Source organism: Chlamydotis macqueenii, chromosome 1 (genome assembly GCF_036417535.1).
Source record: "Chlamydotis macqueenii isolate bChlMac1 chromosome 1, bChlMac1.mat, whole genome shotgun sequence".
Classification (NCBI taxonomy): Eukaryota; Metazoa; Chordata; class Aves; order Otidiformes; family Otididae; genus Chlamydotis; species Chlamydotis macqueenii.
This window is the reverse complement of record NC_141556.1, coordinates 60,504,503-60,525,906: the sequence shown is the minus strand read 5'-3', so window position 1 is coordinate 60,525,906 and position 21,404 is coordinate 60,504,503. Positions and strand designations below refer to the sequence as shown.

The window sequence follows — 21,404 nt, the reverse complement described above, 5'->3', positions numbered from 1 at the left end:
CACACACATCCCAGTAAACTAAGCTTACAAGATACTTGGGAAGCTGTGCAGCTTCCAACTCCATGTGCCCGCCAAGGATCCCCAACCCAGAGCCCACCGGGAAGAGGAGGAGGAGGAGGAGGAGGAGGGGAGCTCGGAGGGGCTGCACGCATACCCTGGCAGCCCCAAAGAGCACAACCCCAAACCTACTGCCCGTTTGAAGATCTCAGCCAATTTTGATCTGGGGCTGTAATGAGCCAAAGACGTTGGGTGGGGGCTGGGGGGAGGGAAGGGAGGAGTGGAAAGGCCGCTGGAACTTTAAATAAGAAAAACGTTTCCAATGCTCTAATAGAAGAAGGAAGTCGAAGTGTTGGGATTGCGTAGATCTAAGGCCCCCCTTTTTGGAGGAAAGCTTTTCTTATTCAAAACAGCATCACAATGGGCTTCACATTGAGCCTTGCCACATCCCCATCTGAGTAGCAGCCATTCATCAGGCTGGCTGGCCTATCAATGACATTTCTCCCATCAGGGCTTCTATAAAATGATGCTTTTTCCCATGAAACATCCGCAAACATTTTGACGGGTCTGGCTTTGCCCTGCTGGATTACGGACTGTCCCTCTCTCCCGCGCTAACACCCCCCCACCTCCCAACTTCCCCCCCCCCCCCAATATCTGCCTCTGCCCTCCCTCCCAACCCCCTCGCCGCCACCCTACTCCTTCTCCCCCACGCATCTCTGAGACAGGGATTCTCCATACCCCGGGACCTTGGGGCTCCCGTCCCGTCCATGGGAAGAGCATGCATTGCGGGTTGCTGGAGGAACCCGATATGGACTCCACAGGTAAGTGTGTGTCCCGTGTCCCGTGTCCCGCGTGTGTGTGTGTATGTCCCCCCTCCCCCGCCCATGCTCCCCTCGCACGCCAGGGACCGGACCCTTCTCAACTTGACCGTGGCTGGGGGCGGGGGGCCGCCCGCCTTACCGGCCTCGCAGGCAAAAAGGCCCGGGCGTGTGCGAAGGAGCGGGGTGCGGGGCGGGGTGGGGGAGCACTCGCCCCTGGGCCGGAGCCCTGCTGTTGCACTTGCAGATACGATGGAGCAGAGGGTGAATTTTTCCTTTCTTTCTGTGTTTGTTTTTTTTTTTTTTTTTTTCCCTTTTCTCCTCCCTAGGCTGCCGGCCGGCAAACTAACTCCCTCTCCGCTTCTAGGCGCTCGCTCAGGTTAGAGCGGAGCCTTTCAAGAGGGGCGAGAAAACCAGGTTTATTAGGGAAGACGGGTGGTGGGTTAGGGCCAGCCCAGCACCGAGGCCGAGCTTTGGAGTGAAGGGAGTTTGGGGAAGGGCAGGGCGGGTCTCTCCTCTCTCCCCACAGCCCCAAGTGATGACTTGGCCGGTCCAGTAACCGGACGAAGGGGAAGGGCTGCTGCGGTGCCACCAGCCCCGGCGGGAGGCGTGGGGGGGCGGCCCGGGCAGCCCCCGGCTGCCCCAGCCCCGCCGGAGCCTGCGGCGGGACCGGATTCCCCGACGGCCGCGGCGGGGCGGATCTCGGCGCTTCCCCCCGGGGCTCCCGCGGCTCCGTCCCGGTTTCTCCGGGGTCTCCAGCGCCGGGCGGGCGTAGCCGGTGCGGGCGGGGACGGGGCGAGGGGCGGCGGGGCGGCCCTTTAGCTCCCCGCCGCCCCGAGCCCGCCGAGGGCTTTCCCACCCCCTCGCTCTCAACGCGGCCCGAAGGGCACGTTATAAAATTTAAATATCGACTCAAAACAAAACAAAACAAAACAAAACAAAAGATCAGGGGAGGGGAGGCTGCCGCCGTCCCGGCGCACCGGGCGGGCTCGGCCCCTCGCCGGCCACCGGCCGCATCAGCCGGGATTTCGGCCGCTTCTCCTGCTGAGACCCCGGGACAAAACCCGGGGGAGCTGGCGAGGGGGGGTGTTACGGGGAACAAGTGCTCGGCGGGGAAGGAATCGTTGTGTTCAGGTCGGAGCGTGTGCGGGAGTTACCAGGGCGTAAAAGAAAGTTTTCCCCTTCTGTCCGGCGGCACCGCCCGCGCGGAGGGAAGGCACCGCTGACCGCTTCTCGTTGTCGGCAGTAACGGGTCTTCAGGGAAATATAAAAAACAATTAAAAAACAAACAAACAAAAACCCACAAAAAACAAACCACCGCGTTTTCTAGCCCTGCATTCAAAATTGTGCATCCTCGGGCTGAGCCTCCGTACTATTCGTTCCTTCAATTCGGTACGGTTATCATAAACTGCAGCACGATTGATTAAGATAATATTAATCAGAAAACACTTTAGTCTTGCTAAACAGATGGCAAGGAAAGTGGAGCTTTGCAGTTCTCTCATTCAGACACCTTAACCTCCCTTTCAGGGGGCTTAATCCAATTAGCTTTTCTCCCGAGTTTCAGTTGTTATGTAAAGATCCTTTTGCATTGGGGAGAAATATGGCTTCATTGAAAAAAAAAAATCGGTCATGTTTTAATTTCTCCTTAACAATTTTTCCCTAAGCCAACGGGATAAAAAAAAAAAAAAATCACGCACGGCTCTAATTTTAAGGCAGGGGAATGGTTTTGTTCCTCCCGGGTGCTTCCGTCGGGTGTAGCTCACGTTCCCCCAAGCCGGGCAGTGACCCACGGGGGGTGTCATCAAGCTCAAACCAATTTCTGGCCGTCTCGCGGGGGAGTGGGAAGCCTCCACCCCAGCCGCTCCCCGTCCAAGGCGGCAGCGTCTGGCCCCGACGGCGCGGCCGGGGCGCGGCGGCACCGGTAGCGCGGGCGGGAGCCGCCCTCGGGGGTCTCGGCCAGGGCGGGTGGGCACCCACCCGGGGCGGGGTGCACAGGCCCTTCTCGGGAGCTTTGCGGCTTCTTTCCCCGCGTGGTTTCTCCGCCGCCGTTAACCCCGTAAGGCCCGCGCCCGCCCGCTCCCGGGGCGGGGGGAGGTTTCTAAAGCCCGTAACTCCGCCGAGCTGGGCCGGGGAGCGCCGCACCGGGGACCCCATCTCCTCCCCCTGCCAGAGCCCACCGGGGAGCCCCGGAGGGCGGCTGGAGTGGGACGGGAGCCTTCTCGGGAGACCCCGAGTGTCCATACGAAGTTTCGACAGCCGCAGCCCCCCCTAGTGACACCGGCACTGGGGGAGCAGCCTCGCCCCACTGCCCTCCCCCACCCCACCGCGGCCCTCTGCCCACGCAGGACACCCCTCCCGTGTGCCCACCCGGCCAAGGAGCTTCGTGCGGGGGCGCCGTGGATTTCCCCGGGGTGGTAATGTCCCACCCTCCCCGTCCCCCTGGCAAAGCAGGAGCCGAAGGGAATGGAGGGGGTTTCCTGGAGTGCAACTTTTCTGCACGACTCGGTAAATATCCCTCGTTATTTCCATGTTGGAGCCAGGCAAAAAAACTCCACTGGTTCCAAAGCGCTGGATGGGTGGGATCCTTGGGATGCGAAGCTGAGACTTAGGAGCTGATCCAAACCCCATTAAAACCAGCCGCAAGCCTTTCAGCACTCTCCAGGACGTTGGGATTAGGCCCTTAAAGCCGTTTGTGTGCAATGGCAGAAAGCGGGTCCAAGTGCCTGAGAGAGACCCGCTGTGCTGGTGGCCAGATTTCGGTCCATATTCCTATCAATTTATGGGTGCTGTGGCTGTAATGGGTGACCTTTTCTATGAGCTTGCTGTTTAGAAAGGATCTAGCGTATAAGCACTGATTGAAGAGAATTAATGCCTTTCATATGCTGGTTCAATTAAAGAAATTGCCGATATTGGTAATAAATACTTGAAGGCTAGTTGGGAAAGCAGTTGTGATATTTCAGAACATAAGTATAACATAAGTGTAAGCGTGTGATCCTAGGTCTCGATTTTTTAAAATCCAAACTGATGGTGTGGTTGATTTTGCTGCTGAAAACTGTTTGTTTGCTTCTTGCAACACAGTTTACTAATAGATAAAGAGGAACTTGCTATTGGGGTTTTTTTTCTTACTTTCCTTGAGTACTTTTCATACCCAAGCAAAACTGTGATTTATTTTTGTTTGAGTAAATAAAAAAAAAGTTCTTTACTGTTCCAAGATTTGTATTTAGAAAGGCTCTTACCTGCTCAGCAGTTAAGATGATCCAATGATTCTTTTGAATCCTAAATTTGATATATGGGCACACAAAAGAAATACCACTGGTCCTTTATATAATTGAACCTGACTATTTGCCTTACATCATTTTATATCTGACACGATTTCACACGTGAAAGAAATGGGACAACAACAAAAATAATCAACAGAAATGTTTTCTTTCCTGCTGGCTGTGGAGTTCCTGCGGACAGTGTTTGTGCAGTAGTGTTTGATGCTGCCCCATCCTTGGCAGCTCCCTCTGCCTTCAGCAGCAGTGGAACTGGGATCTACACGCAAGTCCCAGCACTGGATCAGATCTTCATTCCTGAGGGGTTTTTAATAACTTTGTAAAATCCATTGGGGTTTTTTAGAGGTTTGCAAATTGGTCAAAATTTCCTCAAACTAAGAAGTTCATTTTCTAAGTCTGACTCAGAGAAAAGAATGATTTTATGATTTATTTGTCTGCTAATGAATTAGTTCTAAAATACTTAGGGGAGGAGTTGTGGTACTTTTCACTGCTCTGCAATCTATTATTTACCTACAATAAAGAAAAGGTCTTTAAAAAGATGGAACAAAAAAAGAACTAAAACAAACTTTTGCATAAGAATAGCCAGAAAACTACAGGAAACTATTTCATTTATTTAAGTTACAGTTTAGGATTTACAATCCTGGAGATTTTATTTGTGTAAAACCCTCATTAAAGAAGGGACTCCGGATTCAGATGGATTCAGCTTTTGTCTGTGAGACTGTAAAGAAACCTGTAGCCTCGGTTGCTCTATCACACCTGCGCCTTTACTGTAGTAAACACCTATCGAGCAAAAGATTTTCTTGAAATTAGAAGAGACCATTTTGTACTAAGATACTTGTGATGCTGTTAGCTCTGTCCCACAGAAAATCACTGGTACACTACCCTGCTTTTGTCAGGGTCATTTGCTTGCTTGCTCTTACAAAATTAGGCTGGTTTTCAGCCACTGGCGCAGTGAGTGCGCAGGCAAGGAAAAAGGCTCATGTAGCTGTAAAATCTGCATCACTTTCAAATGTAAACACTTGTGCATTTCTCTAGCTTAATTTGCAAGTTAGGACAGCCATAAGGAGGAGCCTCCCCTGGGACGCTATTTCTGTACATAGGATTTCACCATAGCAAAATAAAGATGAAATCGTGGGATTGCTGAAATCCGTGCGGTGATGAAACATCAGTCGATGAAGACTTTTGAAGAGGTGACCTTAAATACAGCCGGGGCTGGATCGTTTGTGACAATGCCTTTAGAGCAGCAGTGGGCTGTCATGTAACTAATACAAATATAAGGTCAGTCCTTTGGGGGTACTTGATGTGACATTCAAGTCCAAATAATTAGCTCACAATTCCATTGGCACTGAGGTTTGTGAATTTTCTGAGTTGACTCACTTGTCTGTTTCCCTGCATCTGTGCTGGATTTTCTATTTGTTTTATTGTGTCTGAAAATGAATGCCCCATATGATCCGACCCTGCTGGAGCCCAGCGCCCCGGCGGCCGAGGGGATTTGATTGCTAACATTCTAGTTAGGAAGATGGATAGCATAAAGGATATTTGATGGCTGAGCGATCCTATAGACACCAAGTGTAGGAAGGAAGAGTACGTGGTGACGCTTAAGCCAGTGGAGGCCTGTGTAGGTTTTTCTAACGTGTCTGTACTAAAAGACATGTTTACACCCATCATTTGGGTCCTATAGAATTGTATATATGTGTTGGAGCGTTTCTGTGAGTATTTAAACCTGCAATACAATTTGCTGTGAGGGATGGGTCCTGATCCTGCAACGGCTCCGTAGGGAGACACCTGTTGAGGTCTGTGTGTGTGTTTGCCCCGGTGAGGGCAGGTGCCCAGGGTTAGCTCATAATGATCCCTCCCAACCCTGGGAATTTGCAATAACTTAATTGCAGCTATTTTACATGCATAGCTAGCAGCCCTGGCCTGTTTTCCTTCCCATTCATTTTCTCCCAGGAGCTTTGCAGCAAGAGCAGTTTATTAGATATAAAATACCAGCCAGTGTTAGAAATACAGCTTAAAGTCAGTGGCAGAGTCTTTCTGGCTTACCGCAGAAGTGTATATAAGTATATATACTTATATATAAGTATATAAGTAAGTGTTGGGTTAAATATTTTTGGTCTACTCTTCCCTTTCTGATAAACTTGAAATTAGGACAAGTGGAGAGGGTTAAATAGAGCCTTGTCTCTCACTGTATCCAGTAAGGAAAAAAAAAGCTCATTTGCAGCTTAAATCACCTCAAAACTGAAACATGCGGCTCAACGCTACCTCATTTCCTTCACTTCAGCCACAGTTAAACACTTTGCTTTCTTTTATTGGTAAGTGAACTTAATTTCTCCAAGATGGTATTTGTTACAGGAACCAAGGACTCAATTCACAGCTATGAATGATGGGTTCACAGTTGATTAGCAGCTTATCTTAAGTATTTTTGTGCAGGATCCTAAATATTATGGTAATGGGAAATATCACATTTTAGATAGCTGGAACATGCTCTGGATGAGCGACTCCGTGAAACTTACAGCCTTGGGAATGAGAGGCATTGATTTCTGAGCAGCAGACTGGGGACATACGCTGAGATTTCATCAGTTTTCTAGCCTTGCCGTAGTCTGATGCTGTGGTCGTCACTCTGACAAACTCCCTGATGGAGCTCTGGGTGCTCATGAACCCCATGGCATAGGCTCAAATGCTTAGTAACAAAAAATCCTCTTCTAGGGGTTTTGGTTTGCTTGCTGAAAAAGGAGATTTGCCTGGAAGTAAAGTCTACAAGTTTTGAGTGTTAAAAATTACTGCCTTTTTTTTTTTTTTTAAAGCATACTGTCACTAGAAATAGAACTACTTGTTGCTCACCTCTGTTTTCTTCTCTTCTTAAACTTTCACTGCTTAGAATAACAGTGTCAGACTGTCCTGTTTTCTCCAGTGCAGCTGTTTTTACTACATAGGGCGACACTGATTTGGCTACATGGAGCAACACTTACAGACACTCACATTAAGTCAGGCAGAATTCATTATATGAAAAATGTCTTGCATGCAAATGTAAGTTTGTAAATGAGACCCCGAAGTCAACAAAGCAGTGTGATTACCATTTTTTCTGTACCAGGCATGAGCTTTCTGCCCTTGTATAGATCTCTAAATTCAGATTTGGTTTGTGCTAAATTTGTAAAGTAATAAAATACCAAAATACCAGAAATGCAGTGGCAAGGGGAATTTAAAAGTAGTGAATAAAACCAAATATAGGCCTAAATACAGAGGTGACTAAATGCAATGACAGAAGGGTTAACATTTTTTTTTTTTTTCTAAAATCCTATTACTTGCCAAACTACCTCAAAAGTGCTGAAACTGCCTCAGCTGCAGCTGAGGAGGTTCAGCATGGAGGGGGAGCCCAATTCAGCAGTGCAATTTCACAAGCAGTCATCCAGTGCTGGGAAGAACCACCTGTGTCCCGGAGCTGGGTCCCCCATGGTGACACCAATGCACACCTAATTTGAAAGGCCCTGCAGAGCATCCTTTCCACAACCCAAAGCACTTTCCAGCAGCCTGTAACAAAGGGCCAACCTGCTGCAAAATACCAAAAGCTCTCATGTGTCAGAGGACAAGCAGGAAAGGCTGTACGTTTTGCTAATACTCTAGGATCTTGCTGAAGCAGGCCATTTGTTGAATTCAATTAATGAATGGTTGTAGGAAGTACACCCAATTCTGTCCTTCAAACGGGGGGTGGGCAGGGGATCATCAACAACCTGACTTGTCTGGTTCCCACCTCATCTGACATTCAGTTTCACCCTGGACGTGTGGCAGGATGTCCTAATTAAGCAAATGAGTATTTAATGCTGTTAATTTTTGCAATGTAGCTTGTAGGTACCCTGCTCTTAGCTATTGCTGTCTTCAATGCTTAGAGAAAAGTAAAATCCTTCCTGTCCCTCTACGCCCTGCAAAACTTAAGCAACACGGGGAGACAAAAATTCCTGCCTGGCCCTCAAGGCGACAGTGACCTGACAGACACTGTAAAAAATGTGGTGCAAGCAAATGTGGAAGTGGAGTCACGCTCCACAAATGCTACGTCAGGGCACAGCAGTAGGACGCTGTTCTATGACGAGCCACGACTGCTCCTGCGATGCGCGTTCCCCAGCTACATCAGCTCCTGCCTTGGATAGAGGGAATGGGCTGCTTTGTGGTGCCTCACCCCATCCCTCAGCACAACCCTTCAGCTCCAGGTCTCTGTGCGTTAGCCCTGGCTGAGCAGCAGGTTGGAGATTTGCTGGCTAATGTGCTTGGCACCCCAGGGTCGGCGGGAGAAGAGCCATGCCTGGTGCTGTGTGTGAGACGGAGATGCCCTTGGGGACAGAGCCAGACCAGGAATTCTCACGCTGAGCACGACAGGTCTGCAACACGCGCCTTGTGTCCGTAAAAGGCTTCTGCTTCTGGGCCTCTCATGGTCAAGGTTGGAAATGAGCTATATTTTATGTATCAAGGAAATTTTTGCCTTGCGAGAGGCTGTGTGCAAATGGCACATTTGCTAAGTGGCGTGTTGTGTTTGCACGCCAGCCTGTGGCCCAGCTGGGCCTCCCGGGTGCTCGCTGTGCGGCACTGTAACGCACTAAAGCGGAGGAGGAGGAGGAGCGCTTAAGAGACCTCTGAGGTCCGCGGCAGAACAGGGCAGCTGCCGGTGAGATTTACTCCATGCCGTGTGCAGGCCGAAAACAGGGACACGCAGCAGCACACTCTGCTCCTCTGCAAACTGCGCCTTGTTCTTCCTTCCTCCCGAAAATACATCCCGCTGGTCGGATTGACTGGCTAGCGTGGGTTTCCCAACGTTGGAGCTAGCATTCCTCTCCTGAACACGGCATCACAGGGGCAATACTGGTGTGGAGGCCCCTCTAAGGCAAACATTTTTTTAAAAATGAGTTGTGGTAGGGGCAGCAAATGGCCTCCATTGTAACGAGGTGGGGAGAACTGGGGACGACGGCGTTTACAGAGCAGTTTAATCACATGGATGGAGCAGCGTGTTCACCTCTCCTCCTTGCTGGGTCATTTCCACTTTGAGCTCTGCAAACAGACCGTCTATTGAGCAGTTAGTATTCAGTGCTGAATATTCAATACTAGACTCTTGTTTTGGTGAGTCTTAGGCAAAAAAAAAAAAAAAAAAAAAAGGAGGAGGAAAGAAGACGTCTCTTTTTTTCTCATGTTCCCTCCCTGAGTTTGCTTTGCATATTGTTCAGAGGAGACTGGAGGCTTCTCGGAAAAGCCAGGCTCCTGGTTTTAAAAGCCCTGGTCTAGTTTCATAGTACTTTCTAAGGGGAGGGAAGAGACAGTGTGGAAGGGACTAAATTCGTACAAGGTTTATGGATCTGTAAGTAAGTCTAGGCACATCAGGACTGAGTGAAGACTTTCCAACAAGCACAGTTAGGCTGTAAACTTAATAGCATGAAATGCTTGCTCTGTATACACAGGTTCATTCTGAGAGGTACCAGTCTTTGTGGGAGCATGTCATGATGATTTATTAATGTCTTCTCTGCTAGTTTTGGTATGCAGATATTCTCTGGGTGCATGTTGAGAGCTGATAGAAATTTGTTTCTGTCTAGTTAGTGCCATATTTTCTCACAAAAATTGTTGTAAGTAAGGTAACGCCTGCACCCTTTGACAGCAGTGAGCAACTGCTAGGTTTAGAATAGATGTGCATAAAGTAAGGAAAAGTGGACACCATTTGAATAAATACAGTATCTTTCCTTTTATTCACACTCTTCTTCAGTCAAGTAATTGCCTCTTTCTCCCTGCTGTGATTACATCCTGACACCTGAGTTTTCTTCGCGCATATGTGTCTGTCTGTCTTCTTCTCTTCTTCTTTCAGTCTGCCTGACTGGATGCTGTTTCTGATGAGAAATATTTACTGTCGTCCTATTCCTTCAGGAGTTGACCTCTTTTCTTCGATTAAAAAAAAAAAATCTCCTCTCTATAGTTACTCTTTCCTCCTATACTTTATTTTTGACCATGCCATTTTCTTTGTCATTCATTCTTTTGTTTCCTTTCCCTTTTCATCTCCTTTCCAACAACCAGCCTTCTCCCTCTTCTCTCGCCTCCCTGAGCCTCACAGCCAGCATTTCTTGAATCTTCCCCTCCATCTCGCATCTTTTTGTTTTGTCATCTTTGTGGGCCCGTCTTGCTGATGCACTACCATTTCTGTGCCAAATTGGCTTGTCTGCTGGATTCATCAGCTCCTGAGGCAGAGGGAAGCATTTCATGGGTACTTGATGCAAATTCTGTTTCTTGTTGAGTCACAGACTTCCTGTTCAGCCAAATGACTCCAGCCTTGTACACTGGTGAAATGGAGCTGAATTAAGGATTTGAGGACTCCATGTCTTCTCAGGCACACTGGTAAGCTGAGGGACCATGGTAGCAGCCAGGAATGTTTAACCCAAGAGCTAGTGAGCAGAGACTGCTGTAGGTTAGGAGTATAAGAGATGTTGTAATAGGTACCCAGAAATGAAGGCCCTCCTCTTATGAGCTCTCTAGTGTGCCTCACGTTAATTCTGTAGCATAAGAAGTTAATGAAATCTGGGGCAAAAAGGGCACCAAGAGACTGACCTTTATTCTGGGAGAGAATAGGACTGGCGATAATCCAAGGGCATGTTTGCATTTTCTTGGAAGGAAACATTGTGGATAAATCAGAGACAATGGTAACATTTACATTGGTTCATGCAGCAGACCCCGAAGGTCTGAAGATCTCTAACCCATCATGCTTAGAACGATGAGGGTACGCTTTGCTGTATGTAGAGTTGGTGCTTGGAATCACATACATGATGTGTGTGATTATCCTACTGATTAAAAGACTGGCTGCATGTTGGATGTCAATGTAAGTTAATTGCCCTGGGAGACCTGAACTGGTGAGATACTGGTGTCATTAGCTTAAGTGATCCTAAATTAAAGTGAGGAAATGTCACTACAATTAAGTTTGACCAGGTGAGATTCTCTTCCCTGTTAAATGGCCTTGATGTGGCAAAAACCAAGTGGCTGTTTACTGATCTGGCAAAACTTACTTTTCAAAATAAAATGATAGCTAGTATCTGTGTGTGACTGGGAGAGGGAAATGGCTGCTCCCAATTAACATGCATACTGAGCTGGAAATTCAATAGCAATGTGATGTGTGATTCTAGAAAAGGGACTTTGAAGTCCTGTCTGATCCATGTTGGAGGCTGCCCTAAATGCCAGAATCAATATGCAGAGGAATCTTATTCTGGAGTTCCTGAGTGTGCTTGATTTATATTCGGGATGCAGCTTCTTAATGAGGAATATTTTTGACAAGAGTACTTCCCCAGAAATATCACATTTAGGTGAACTTCTGCATAGTACACAGAGTAACAAGAAAGCAACATCTCATAAATTCCAGTTTTCCTACCCAATTATTCTAGGTGAGTTAAAAGATGATGAACTACAGTGCTTTTTTTTATATCAGTTTAAACACAGCATGCAAAATTTTTAATATACCTTATCAAATGGGTTAACAGAAATTTAGTACTAGGAGCAGAGACCTGGCTAAGCAAAATGAAAGAGCTCTCACAGATTCAAGAGAGTAATTCTTAGCATTCTTATGATATCACAGTGAATATCAGGGTGATTCACCAGAATCACAAGTCAAAGAAAAAGGATAAAAAGATTCCTACCAACACCTAGTAAGTGCCTGGGACCAATGTCCATTAACCCTGAAATAGTTCCAAGAGAACTGTATGCCAAGAAACCAGAACAAAAGAAGGGACTACAGCAAGAGTGCCTGACGTTTTGCCCTGTTGGAAATGAAATAAAATGTTAGATTAGCAAACAAAGCACCAAGGTATCTGGCAGCTTGTCAGGGTACTGGCTCTACCATCTGCACCAAGGCCATGTGTCATTGTCATCCCTGAGGAGCAGGTCTCTTGGAAGAACAGAAGATGGCTATGCAGGACCAAGGAGGACACTGGCATGGTTTCCTGTGGAGCCTGAAGATGTTCCTGACAGCTCACATGCACTGACTGGAGAATATGTGCCTTGCCAAATGATGGCACTGAATGTGAGGCAGCAAGGAGCAAAACCAGGCTCTGTGTGGCAGGTCCACTTGGATGGTCAAAGAGGAGCTGTTTTGTGAATGAGGAGCATCTATGCATTGGAGTAATCAGGAACAGCAGTTGGATGATGGCCCTGATATGGTTTCACAAACCTTTAATTTGACAAAGGAGAGGAGGGAGATTACATCACCTATGAAAGCCTAAATCTTAGATCCTCCTTGTGTGTGTGATTAGCTGTCCCTAACAGCTTGTTCTGTGTGATTTTACTTGATTTTGGTAAGTTTAATGCCCTGTATGGGAGCTAGTGGCTGCCAAGCCCTGTCCTGTTACAGGCCAGGCACACAGTTGTTCGTAACATTGTGCAGAGGCCACGCTAGGAGATCTTGCTCAGGTCTTGGTTTTACAGTAGGTTGAGGTTTCAGAGGAAAGACGAGTTTTGTTTTCTTTCAAACAGGGTGGTTCTTGAAAAGCTTTGAATGTGCTGCTGTAGCCAGCCCTTGCAGCACTCCGATGGCATTGTACTTCTTAGCTGGTGGATGTACCTATAGCCAGCAGTGCTGTGCTGCAGGGTGTGCGGGAGGTTCAGAACATGAATCCTCTGCTTCTAGTCGGAGCAGGTGTGATGTGCAGCAGGTACTAGAGCATGCTTGTAATAGTTTGAGGGTCAGACTTCAGGTTTATCTCCTAATCATTGCTCCTGACAGAAAGGATTAATCTCTTTTGTCTTTAAGAAACGGTTTTAAACTAGTCATCTTTAAACTTTGTCTTCTAAGTTGATATGATCAATTGATCCAGGCATAGAATTGTTATAAAGCATAATTTTTACTTGCACCCACCAGAGAAAATATTAGGTGTACTGGCTCTTTTTTTTTTTTTTTTTTGCTTTACTTTCATTCTTATGGCAGTTGTTAGAAATTTTTTTTCTAGCGTGGTTTGCAACACACTAAGAGATAGTCAAAGCAGACAGGCTGTTCAGACATTGTGAATTTAATGCATGTAGAGGTTAGAAATTCTCTGTCCACAGCAATGATGCTGCACAGACAGCATGAGCTGAGGGTTAGTTGGGTGGTGGCGTTTCTCATGATTAGCAAGACAAGTTTTGCAGAGAAAAGCCTCCACAGATCACACAGATCTCAGCATGTATTCTGAGAAAGACAACAGATGAAGCTGTCAGGGCAGTGACGGTTTTCCTAAAAAAGAAAAAAATACAGAATATCGTCCCATAAACTCCACTGAAAAAAAAAATTGTGGTAGATACAATATCTGTTTAGCATCATGGGCTAACAAACTGGAAACAGGAGGTTCCAAGACCTTCAGTCAGCCTCCTGAGCTTTAGAGGTACTCCTTTTACCTGCTAAATCTGCTCTTTGCAACCGCTTTCTCTTGGCCTAACAGATCAGAGGAGCAGTGAGGCAGTATTGCTGGCCAGCTCGGTACTGAGACACTTGGCAAAGAGGTGCTGCAGGAAGAGACGAGTAGCTCTTCCCTCTGAGAACAACGAACAAATAACTCAGAGGGGTGCTAAGGTTTCATATGCAGAGGAGTTCCTCCTCTGTCATGGGAATTGTAAAATTAAGTCTGTCATCACTTCTGAGTATTCATTTTTCCAACAAGTCCTCTTGTAAATCCACTAAAATTTGGTGGTCCCTTTATATTTGCATTATCTACATTTTATATGCCTTTGCTCACGGTTACTTTCTACTTTTTTCTACATCTGCCTCAAGAAACTGGGGAAAAAAATACAAGAGCAGCCATCAGTAAAATAAGGAGTTGGACAATTGCAGCTGCGCCATCCAAGTGGGTCCGTGGCTCAGGTGGTAGTTTGGGTCCTGGCAAATCTCTAATTCTTATTTCAGAGGTAGCTCTATTTCAGTGACAAGCAAACTTCTGTGGAAGGAATTCTGTTCCCTGTGCAGAGTACTAGGTAAATTGTCATGGTTGCTGGCAAACTGCTTTAAAATTTGGAGCATGGGAGCTAATCTAGAGCTGAAGGTGTATGAGAGGGATTTCTGTGGAACTGCTGGGGCTGTGGTGAAATAGGTGTATGGTGATTGTGCAGACTCTGATACTGTGATTACCACAAGCCTTGGCTATGTGTCTAGAACATGGGGATTCTAGTCTCGTACAATTCCAGTAAAAAATAGCGATTCACAATTATGCCAGTGATATGACCACATGCAGGTCAGAGGACATGGCACAGCTGGGGAAAACCAGTGCAGTTAGTACCATTGCAGGGTCATGAGGGGAGGCAAAGCACAGCTCAGATTAGGTGACCACAGAGTTTCATTCTGCCTGTAAAATCTCTTAGTCTCCCTTCAGGACACACACGCATGCCCACAGTGCTGCAGCTATAGGCTCTGGGTACGCTCACCTGCCAGCTGTGCGGCACAGCCCCTCCAGCTGCTTTTGCCATCCTGCATGGGTGCGGAGCAGGACACTGTGGCTCTCAAAGGCCAGAAGAGGCTGGGATTACAGGTTGTGCTAATACTGCAGTAACTCTTAACTGCCCTGGCTGCAGCAGAAGGCAGCTGCAGAAGCCAGTGCCAGCTGTGATCAGGCCCACATCTTCCTCCCCTTCCCAGAGCGGAGCCCAGGTGGCTCTCACACTGCTCTTGATGTGGCTATGCACAGGTGGGAGCAATGAATGCTTTCTTTTCTGGGCTGTAAATATGCTAAGCCAATAACCGTTATACAAACAAGAGGGAGTAATTATCTCATTAAATGTACTGGCAGTACGAAGGCACCTCTGATGTATTCTCTCACCTCACACTGGCAGTACGAAGGTACCTCTGATGTATTCTGTCACCTCACATGAGGCTCCGTAGGGAGAAGTCTTGCAAAGATGTCTTCCAGGGGCAAACCCTTCCTTCTGAAGGAGATAATTTGTGTCGTGTGTGTCCCCCCCGCCAAGGGGGCCTCTGTTCTGCCAACTCTTAAAAAAACCCACCTCAGTTCAAACTTCTGTTGTTAAAAGTGTGGTGGGCATGTTTAATGGAAAAGGAATATTCTCATGCTTGAGGTTCAGTGGATGCATCAGTCTTACCAAGACTAGGACCAAAAAGAGAAAAGGTGGAGTGAGGGCCAGAAGTAGTTTCATAGTTCTTTTAAATCCGTCTTTCAGTACTTCGTTTAGAACAATTTGTATTTTTTTTTGTTGTTTGTAACATGATAAGTTATTCTGTAAGAAAATTGACACTGGAAAAATTACTGTAATTTGAAAAATCATCTCCTTTCCCTCATGTTGGAATCCTGCAGAAGATACAATGTATTTAGTTGTATACAAAATTATATAACAAAAATTATAAGGCTGAGAGACATAGTTGTGCACTTAATTATAATTTACTTTTGATCTTTGCAAAATTAAAGACTTGACAGTTTTTAAAGGTGCATCTTCAAAACACCATTAAATACACCTTAGTTGCATTCTTTGCTAACAAGATTGTAATAGCTTCCATATCGTGTCACAGTACAGAGTTATCAGCTTGTGACCACGCTACATTTTACTGCTAGATATTAATGCTGGATGGTTTTTGCCTAGTGCTGATGGTTGCTCAAACCACTGTGCTGGTACAGCTGAGGGGTACAGTATGCTGGCGCTCAGGGTGGGAAGGACTACTAGGGACCAAGGAGGGGAAATGCCTTAAGACATGATACACTGAAAACACAGTGAGTAAAAACAAACCCTGTATGAGACAGAATGTGTTTTCTTTTGCTCTCACAAGCACTTCCACTAGAAGTCTGGATTTTCTACATGTTGTGTTAACGATTCATCAGTGTTATCAGGTCTGATATGCACTTATGCTTAATCACCACCTGAATTCTCCTGTGACTGTTCCTGATGCGTCAGTGAGAAGTTTCTAAGGTCCAAGGGCAAAAATTTAGGTTTCAATCATATAAAACCTTCCATACTGTGTGACTCAATGCCTGTCTAGAACAGTGATGTGGTGTGATTTGCATCAGCCTTGGGAGCAAACGATGAAATCTCAGCCTAGAGACACCAAGGGTTAGCCGTGCGTCTCTTCCCCCAGCTCTGCAGCCGAGCTGCCAGGGACAGACACCAGCGCAGCCGGGCTGTACACCCGTGTGCCATGGGGATGAGAACATTTGATATGTACAGGGCTCTACCCAGTATTAACTCTGCAACAATTTATAAAAATCAGACTTAGTTTTGACTTTTAATTTTGTTTGCGCTGCCTCTTTCTCTCTCTCTCTCTCTTTTTTTTTTTTTTTTTGTTGTTTTATTTTAGGCAGGTGCTATCGTATCTGTGAGCTGTGGGCTCCTGAAGGGAATGTTTTCAATTTCAGCAAAACTGTGGTTGTATTTTCTTTTAACATCTGAAGGCATTCTTCTTAATATTGGGAGTTAAAAGCTTTGTAAAAACTTCTTTTTCTTTATGCAAACAGCCCAAAAAATATTTACTTATTAAATTAAGTTATTAATTGGAATACTTATTTATTTATGCTTACATCACTAGGTATATGAGATAATACAGCCTTTAAATAGCTAGTTGGTTTTATTGCATTTTGTCATCTGCCAAATAAATTGACAAATTTGCCATAAACTCCCTGACATTTTTGCTCAAAAGAGTTAGTTTTCTTCATTCTTTGCTGCCAGACAGGTCATGTATCTGTTCAGGCTTGAAGAATTTCTATCAGCTATTTAAATGCAAGGCCACAAAGACAAAGCCAGACTCAGGCTGCAGTGAGCTGAACCAGGGTGATTCAGGACCAAAGGAGCTGCAGCACATAATTAAACAGTAACTGTGCCCTACTCCAGAGACTTTATATCTTGCAGTGTAAACCGCCTGCTTTACCGATGAAAAGGGGGTATATACGTGGTTACCGGAGACAGTACGTGAACAAGGATGGTGAAAATTGCTATCAAGTGACACCTAAAAAGTTTGGGTTTTTTCCTACTGCTTAGGCAGGGAACATGACTAAAGATGGCTGCTGCCAGTTCCCTGCTGCCGAGGGAAGAGGATGCGTCCCAGCTTCCCAGCTCTCGGTGCCGGGAGGAAAAGAAAGGGCAGAGCTGGGCATCGGTCTCTCCTTGGCGCTAATGGCAGCCGCCTTTGCTTTTACTCCCTGCAGCTGGGCTCAGAGCCAAGGGAATTATATACAGCCATGGCTGTGTGCTGAAAGGAGGAGGAGGAGGTAGGGTAATCTCTCCCAAGGCTTCTTGCACCTCTCTCTGACGTTGCCTTTGGCAGAGAGTTTCTCTTCACCTTGTAGTGATCTGTGAGGATGGAAGCTGCTGTCCCTCAGCTCGCAGTGCTAACACAGGAGAGGAGAGATGCTATTAGCTCGGTTTTAGGGCAGTAAAAGAAATCTGGCACGAAGCGGCCATCTCATTGTGTTGGCCTTTAGACAAGGAGGTGATACACCCCCACCCGATGCAGCTGAGCAGCATGAGAAGGGAAAGCCTCAAAGTTAGAGTCGCCGCAGGCTTGTGGGTTAGTCACTGAGCAGGAGCTGATTAGAGAGCACAGGCCTCGCTGGCAAGTTTTAAGTTGCGGTGTCGGCAACCTTAAGGTGATTTTTATACAAGGCTGTGTTGAATTTGATGGGAGAAGAAATATCCTAAAAAAAATCTATTGACAACAAGAGTTATTTTTGCTGATTTTCAGAGAACTACCTCCAAGGAGCAGGCTATAGGGAAGAGGCAGCATGGTCATGAGGCTCCATAGGCACAGGACGGTTTGATGGTGAATGAGGAAGACGCACACGGGTACACGATTGTACCGATGAAGGCCACACCACAGCATGTTGCTTATTGTGGGCAAGTAGGCAGAGGGAAGGGAATGGCCTGGAGCTGCCACAACCTCTCTTATACTGCTTGAAATACACATGAAGCTACAGTACCTGGAGTCTCATTGCAGGGTCTGGAAATCAACTCTGAAGGGCTCTTAGCAAACCTTTCTGAAGTCCTACACAGATGCCATTGCCCTTTTATTTGTGGCAGTGCAGAGTGAGCGTACAGAGGAATATGCATGAGTTTGTGCAACTGTTTGGGTTTAAAAAGCATTTTTTCTGCAGGACGTGTCTAGCCATGACTATTCATATGTTTATTTATTGACATCTAGTGCTGAAAGGAAGTCATACCAACTTTTACCTTCTATAAACCAAATGGGCAGCTTTCCCAAGACACTGGGCTTCTGCTCTCCCTTCAAGCCTGCTGCTGTGATGGGCTTTTTCTGGCTGGCAGACTGCTGCCTCCGCTGTGCTGGTAGCCCAACGTGTTTGGGGGGTGGCTTATGGAAAGGAATCTGTAGCAGTTTCCGTGTCTTTGAAGGTGTTTCTGGCTCTGGCAGTTTGCTGACAGCAAGGCCTATTTCCTCTTAGTTCTTTTGCATCTCTTCACTCAGTGGGGTTGTTTCCTGTCATAACTTGTGAGGTTACCTTGCAGCCTTCCCACCTATCCCTTCTTTTTCTTGTTTTGACCACAGGGAGCTCTGTGAACCTAAGTTCATTTCTGCCCATGTGCATGCCCTTGAAAAATCTTATGAGGGAGGTCAGTTTATTGTAGCAATATCCAGGGACTCCAGGCAAACTCAAGGACTCATATTTCATGCTTTGTCCAAGAAAACACACAGGAAGGTGCAACTTTTGCCCTGAAGACCTGTAACAGTAAATTCTGCTGAGCCTGGTGTGTCCTTTAAAGTCATCAAGGGATGTGTGTTATAGCTTCCAGAAAGAGGAATGGCAGAGTCAAATCAATGTAGTGCTGTACCTCGTCTGACTGGTAGGAATAAACTGGAAATGAGAAAGAGGGAGGATGGGAAAGGTTGAGTTACCCATCGTGGAGTGACAAAGATTTGAGTAGCTCAGTGGCTGCTGACTTGCTACGCTGGGCTCGTACCAGCATGGAAAAGATCTCAGTAGGGCCTGGGACTCCACCAGGGTGAACAGGGTTGTAGGACTGGACTGCAGAGAGCAGAGGTTGAGCCCTGCTGTAATAAAAGCTCACATGAATGATTGATTTCAGACACATGAAGAGTTTTTTCAAAACCAGTGGAAATATTCAAGTACATAAGTCTTTGCCAGACTTCAAATTAATGCAATTTGTGTTTCAGTTGCCTACATGAGATGATTTTGTTTTTTTTAATATATCATGTGATGAGGAGGGGAGAGAATATCCTGAGAAGCTTTGTTATGATCAGGGAAGCGTTTCAGCCTCTGTCATTTAAAGACAAACAAACAAAAAATGAAACTAAAAAGCAACAGCTAGGTTTGAAAGCAAGAAAGGATTTTCATGCTAAATAACCTCAGACTGAGTATGTTTTAACAGAAATGTCGTAGAACACCATCTGTTGAAAAGTGGTGCTTTGTTTGGTTTTGTATGTTGGAAGTTTATTTTTTGTACAAAGACAAACACGGAAAAAGAGCATCTTTGTTCTTTTGCAGAGAGTTGGATTGAACGATGTCTCAATGAAAGTGAAAACAAACGTTATTCCAGTCACACCTCTCTGGGGAATGTTTCTAATGATGAAAGTAAGTAACTTGTCATTCACTTAAATAAGTGTGAACATGTCAAAGTGCTAATTTCCTACTCTATATATTGCTACACCTTGGTGATATTTTTAATACTTTGTGGTTTGAAGATTCAACTCATTGACACATCCAATTGTTTTACTAATGGTTTTTTTTCTGAAGTATTTGCTATTTTGCATTATTTAAAAGGAAGTAATACTATCCATTAGTTAAAACAATCAGAAGAATTTGTGTGTCAATGAGTAAATGTCAGATGACCTCTAAAATGTACTGTTAATATTAGCTAGTGAGTAAAAACATTTGTTTTGCTTTTCACTGGTGAACACCACGCAGACGAAATACAGGAAAAAATTGTGCTGTTTTTCAATAGTACTCTATCAAGTTATAAATTAAAAAATCACAGATTAAATAAGTATATTGCTTTCTTTTTAGTCATAGAGTGGGAACAACTATAAATCTAGCTGATTTTAAAATAGCTAATTTTTATTCTCTCTTCTAGTTATGGTAATTGTAGATCTTGATTCTTAACAATAGCAGGTAATTAAAAAGACCCTAAAAATAACTTTAAATCACCTAATTGTTTCTTTTTAAAATTGTAAGACAATTTTTAGTTTACCTTTTTTTTTCTGTTTGTGCAATTTCTATTCTAGTTAATTTGCCTAAAGCAAAATACTCTTCATGTTAATTTTCCATTCTGTATTTCCTGTTAGTTCATGTTACAGCCTATTAATGCAGACTCAATTCTTTAATTCAGAGAGACTCACATTTTTATAATATTCAAGCACATAAATTTAGAAAATATATTTTTAATCACTTCTTAATTGCTGAATGCCCCTTTTACATTTTTTGCATTTTCAGAGAACTACTTTATTTTGATGTCACAGTCAAATTACATGCCTCGCAGCACAGAGTTTTAGTGGATTGCGGAATTTGCTGTATTGGGGCCCTACTCTTATTTGTCCAGGTTTCTCTTTTGAGGCAATATGTTTTCTGAAGGAGAAAGGAAGTGTTAGAAGTATGGTACTTATTAATGGCTGTCAAGCTAAGGACAGTGGATAAGAATCCCTAAAGACAGACAATATATCTTGGACAAGTTCGGTTTTGTTTTCTTTTTAAAAATTAAGGAATTAGAAATCAATAGATCTTCAAAAATAAAACTGTAGTAAATTGTAGTGAAAACCAAAAGGGATCTGCTTGTTAATTTGCATTTTATGAGAACTTCTAAGACTTAGGAAATTCTTTTCACTCTGATGGTACTGAGAAAATGTTAGAAATTAGATGTTAGAATGCTGCTTAGAAAATCTTAGAAATTCTGTAATGAATGGGATGTGACTTCAGACTCTTAGTAGGGTCAGAATTCAGGATTCAACACTATTGACTTCAGTGAGCTTTTCCTTAGACTCACAGTTCAAAACAGTATTGTTAAGGTGATTACTGAGCACCACTAGCTATATTAAAAAAAAAATTATAGTATCATAGTTATAAATGTCCTTCTATATTCTGTTCTAGATCTATTACCCTAAATAGGTTGTAGCAAAACTAGTGGTAGTTTGTTATATGTGCTTTCAGTTTAAATGCGAGCATGAGAACTTCTACATACCTAGGGACAGTAAGAATTGAACCTGCATAGGTTAGCAAGCGCAGATATTTCAGACAATGGCATTGAGAAGATAGGATCATTGTTCATTCTGGTTTCTGGTACTGGAATTAAGCGGCAAGCAATGATAATGAAAGGTGGCAAAGTTGGAAGTGATAAAACACATATATAAATGAATTCATCCCACAATTTGTGTGCAGAA

At 45.0% G+C, this 21,404-nt stretch overlaps 1 protein-coding gene across 1 annotated transcript in view; it reads left to right on the top strand.

The window, feature by feature from the left end:
• The first annotated feature begins 514 nt into the window (after positions 1-514).
• RFX4 (regulatory factor X4) overlaps positions 515-21,404 on the top strand; it is an 86,818-nt gene continuing 65,928 nt past the window's right edge. Inside the window, exons 1-2 of the mRNA XM_086740140.1 lie at positions 515-818; positions 19,519-19,605. Coding sequence (XP_086596266.1) covers positions 776-818; positions 19,519-19,605 — 130 coding nt within the window. The 5' untranslated portion in view covers positions 515-775. The remainder of the gene's footprint in view (positions 819-19,518; positions 19,606-21,404) is intronic.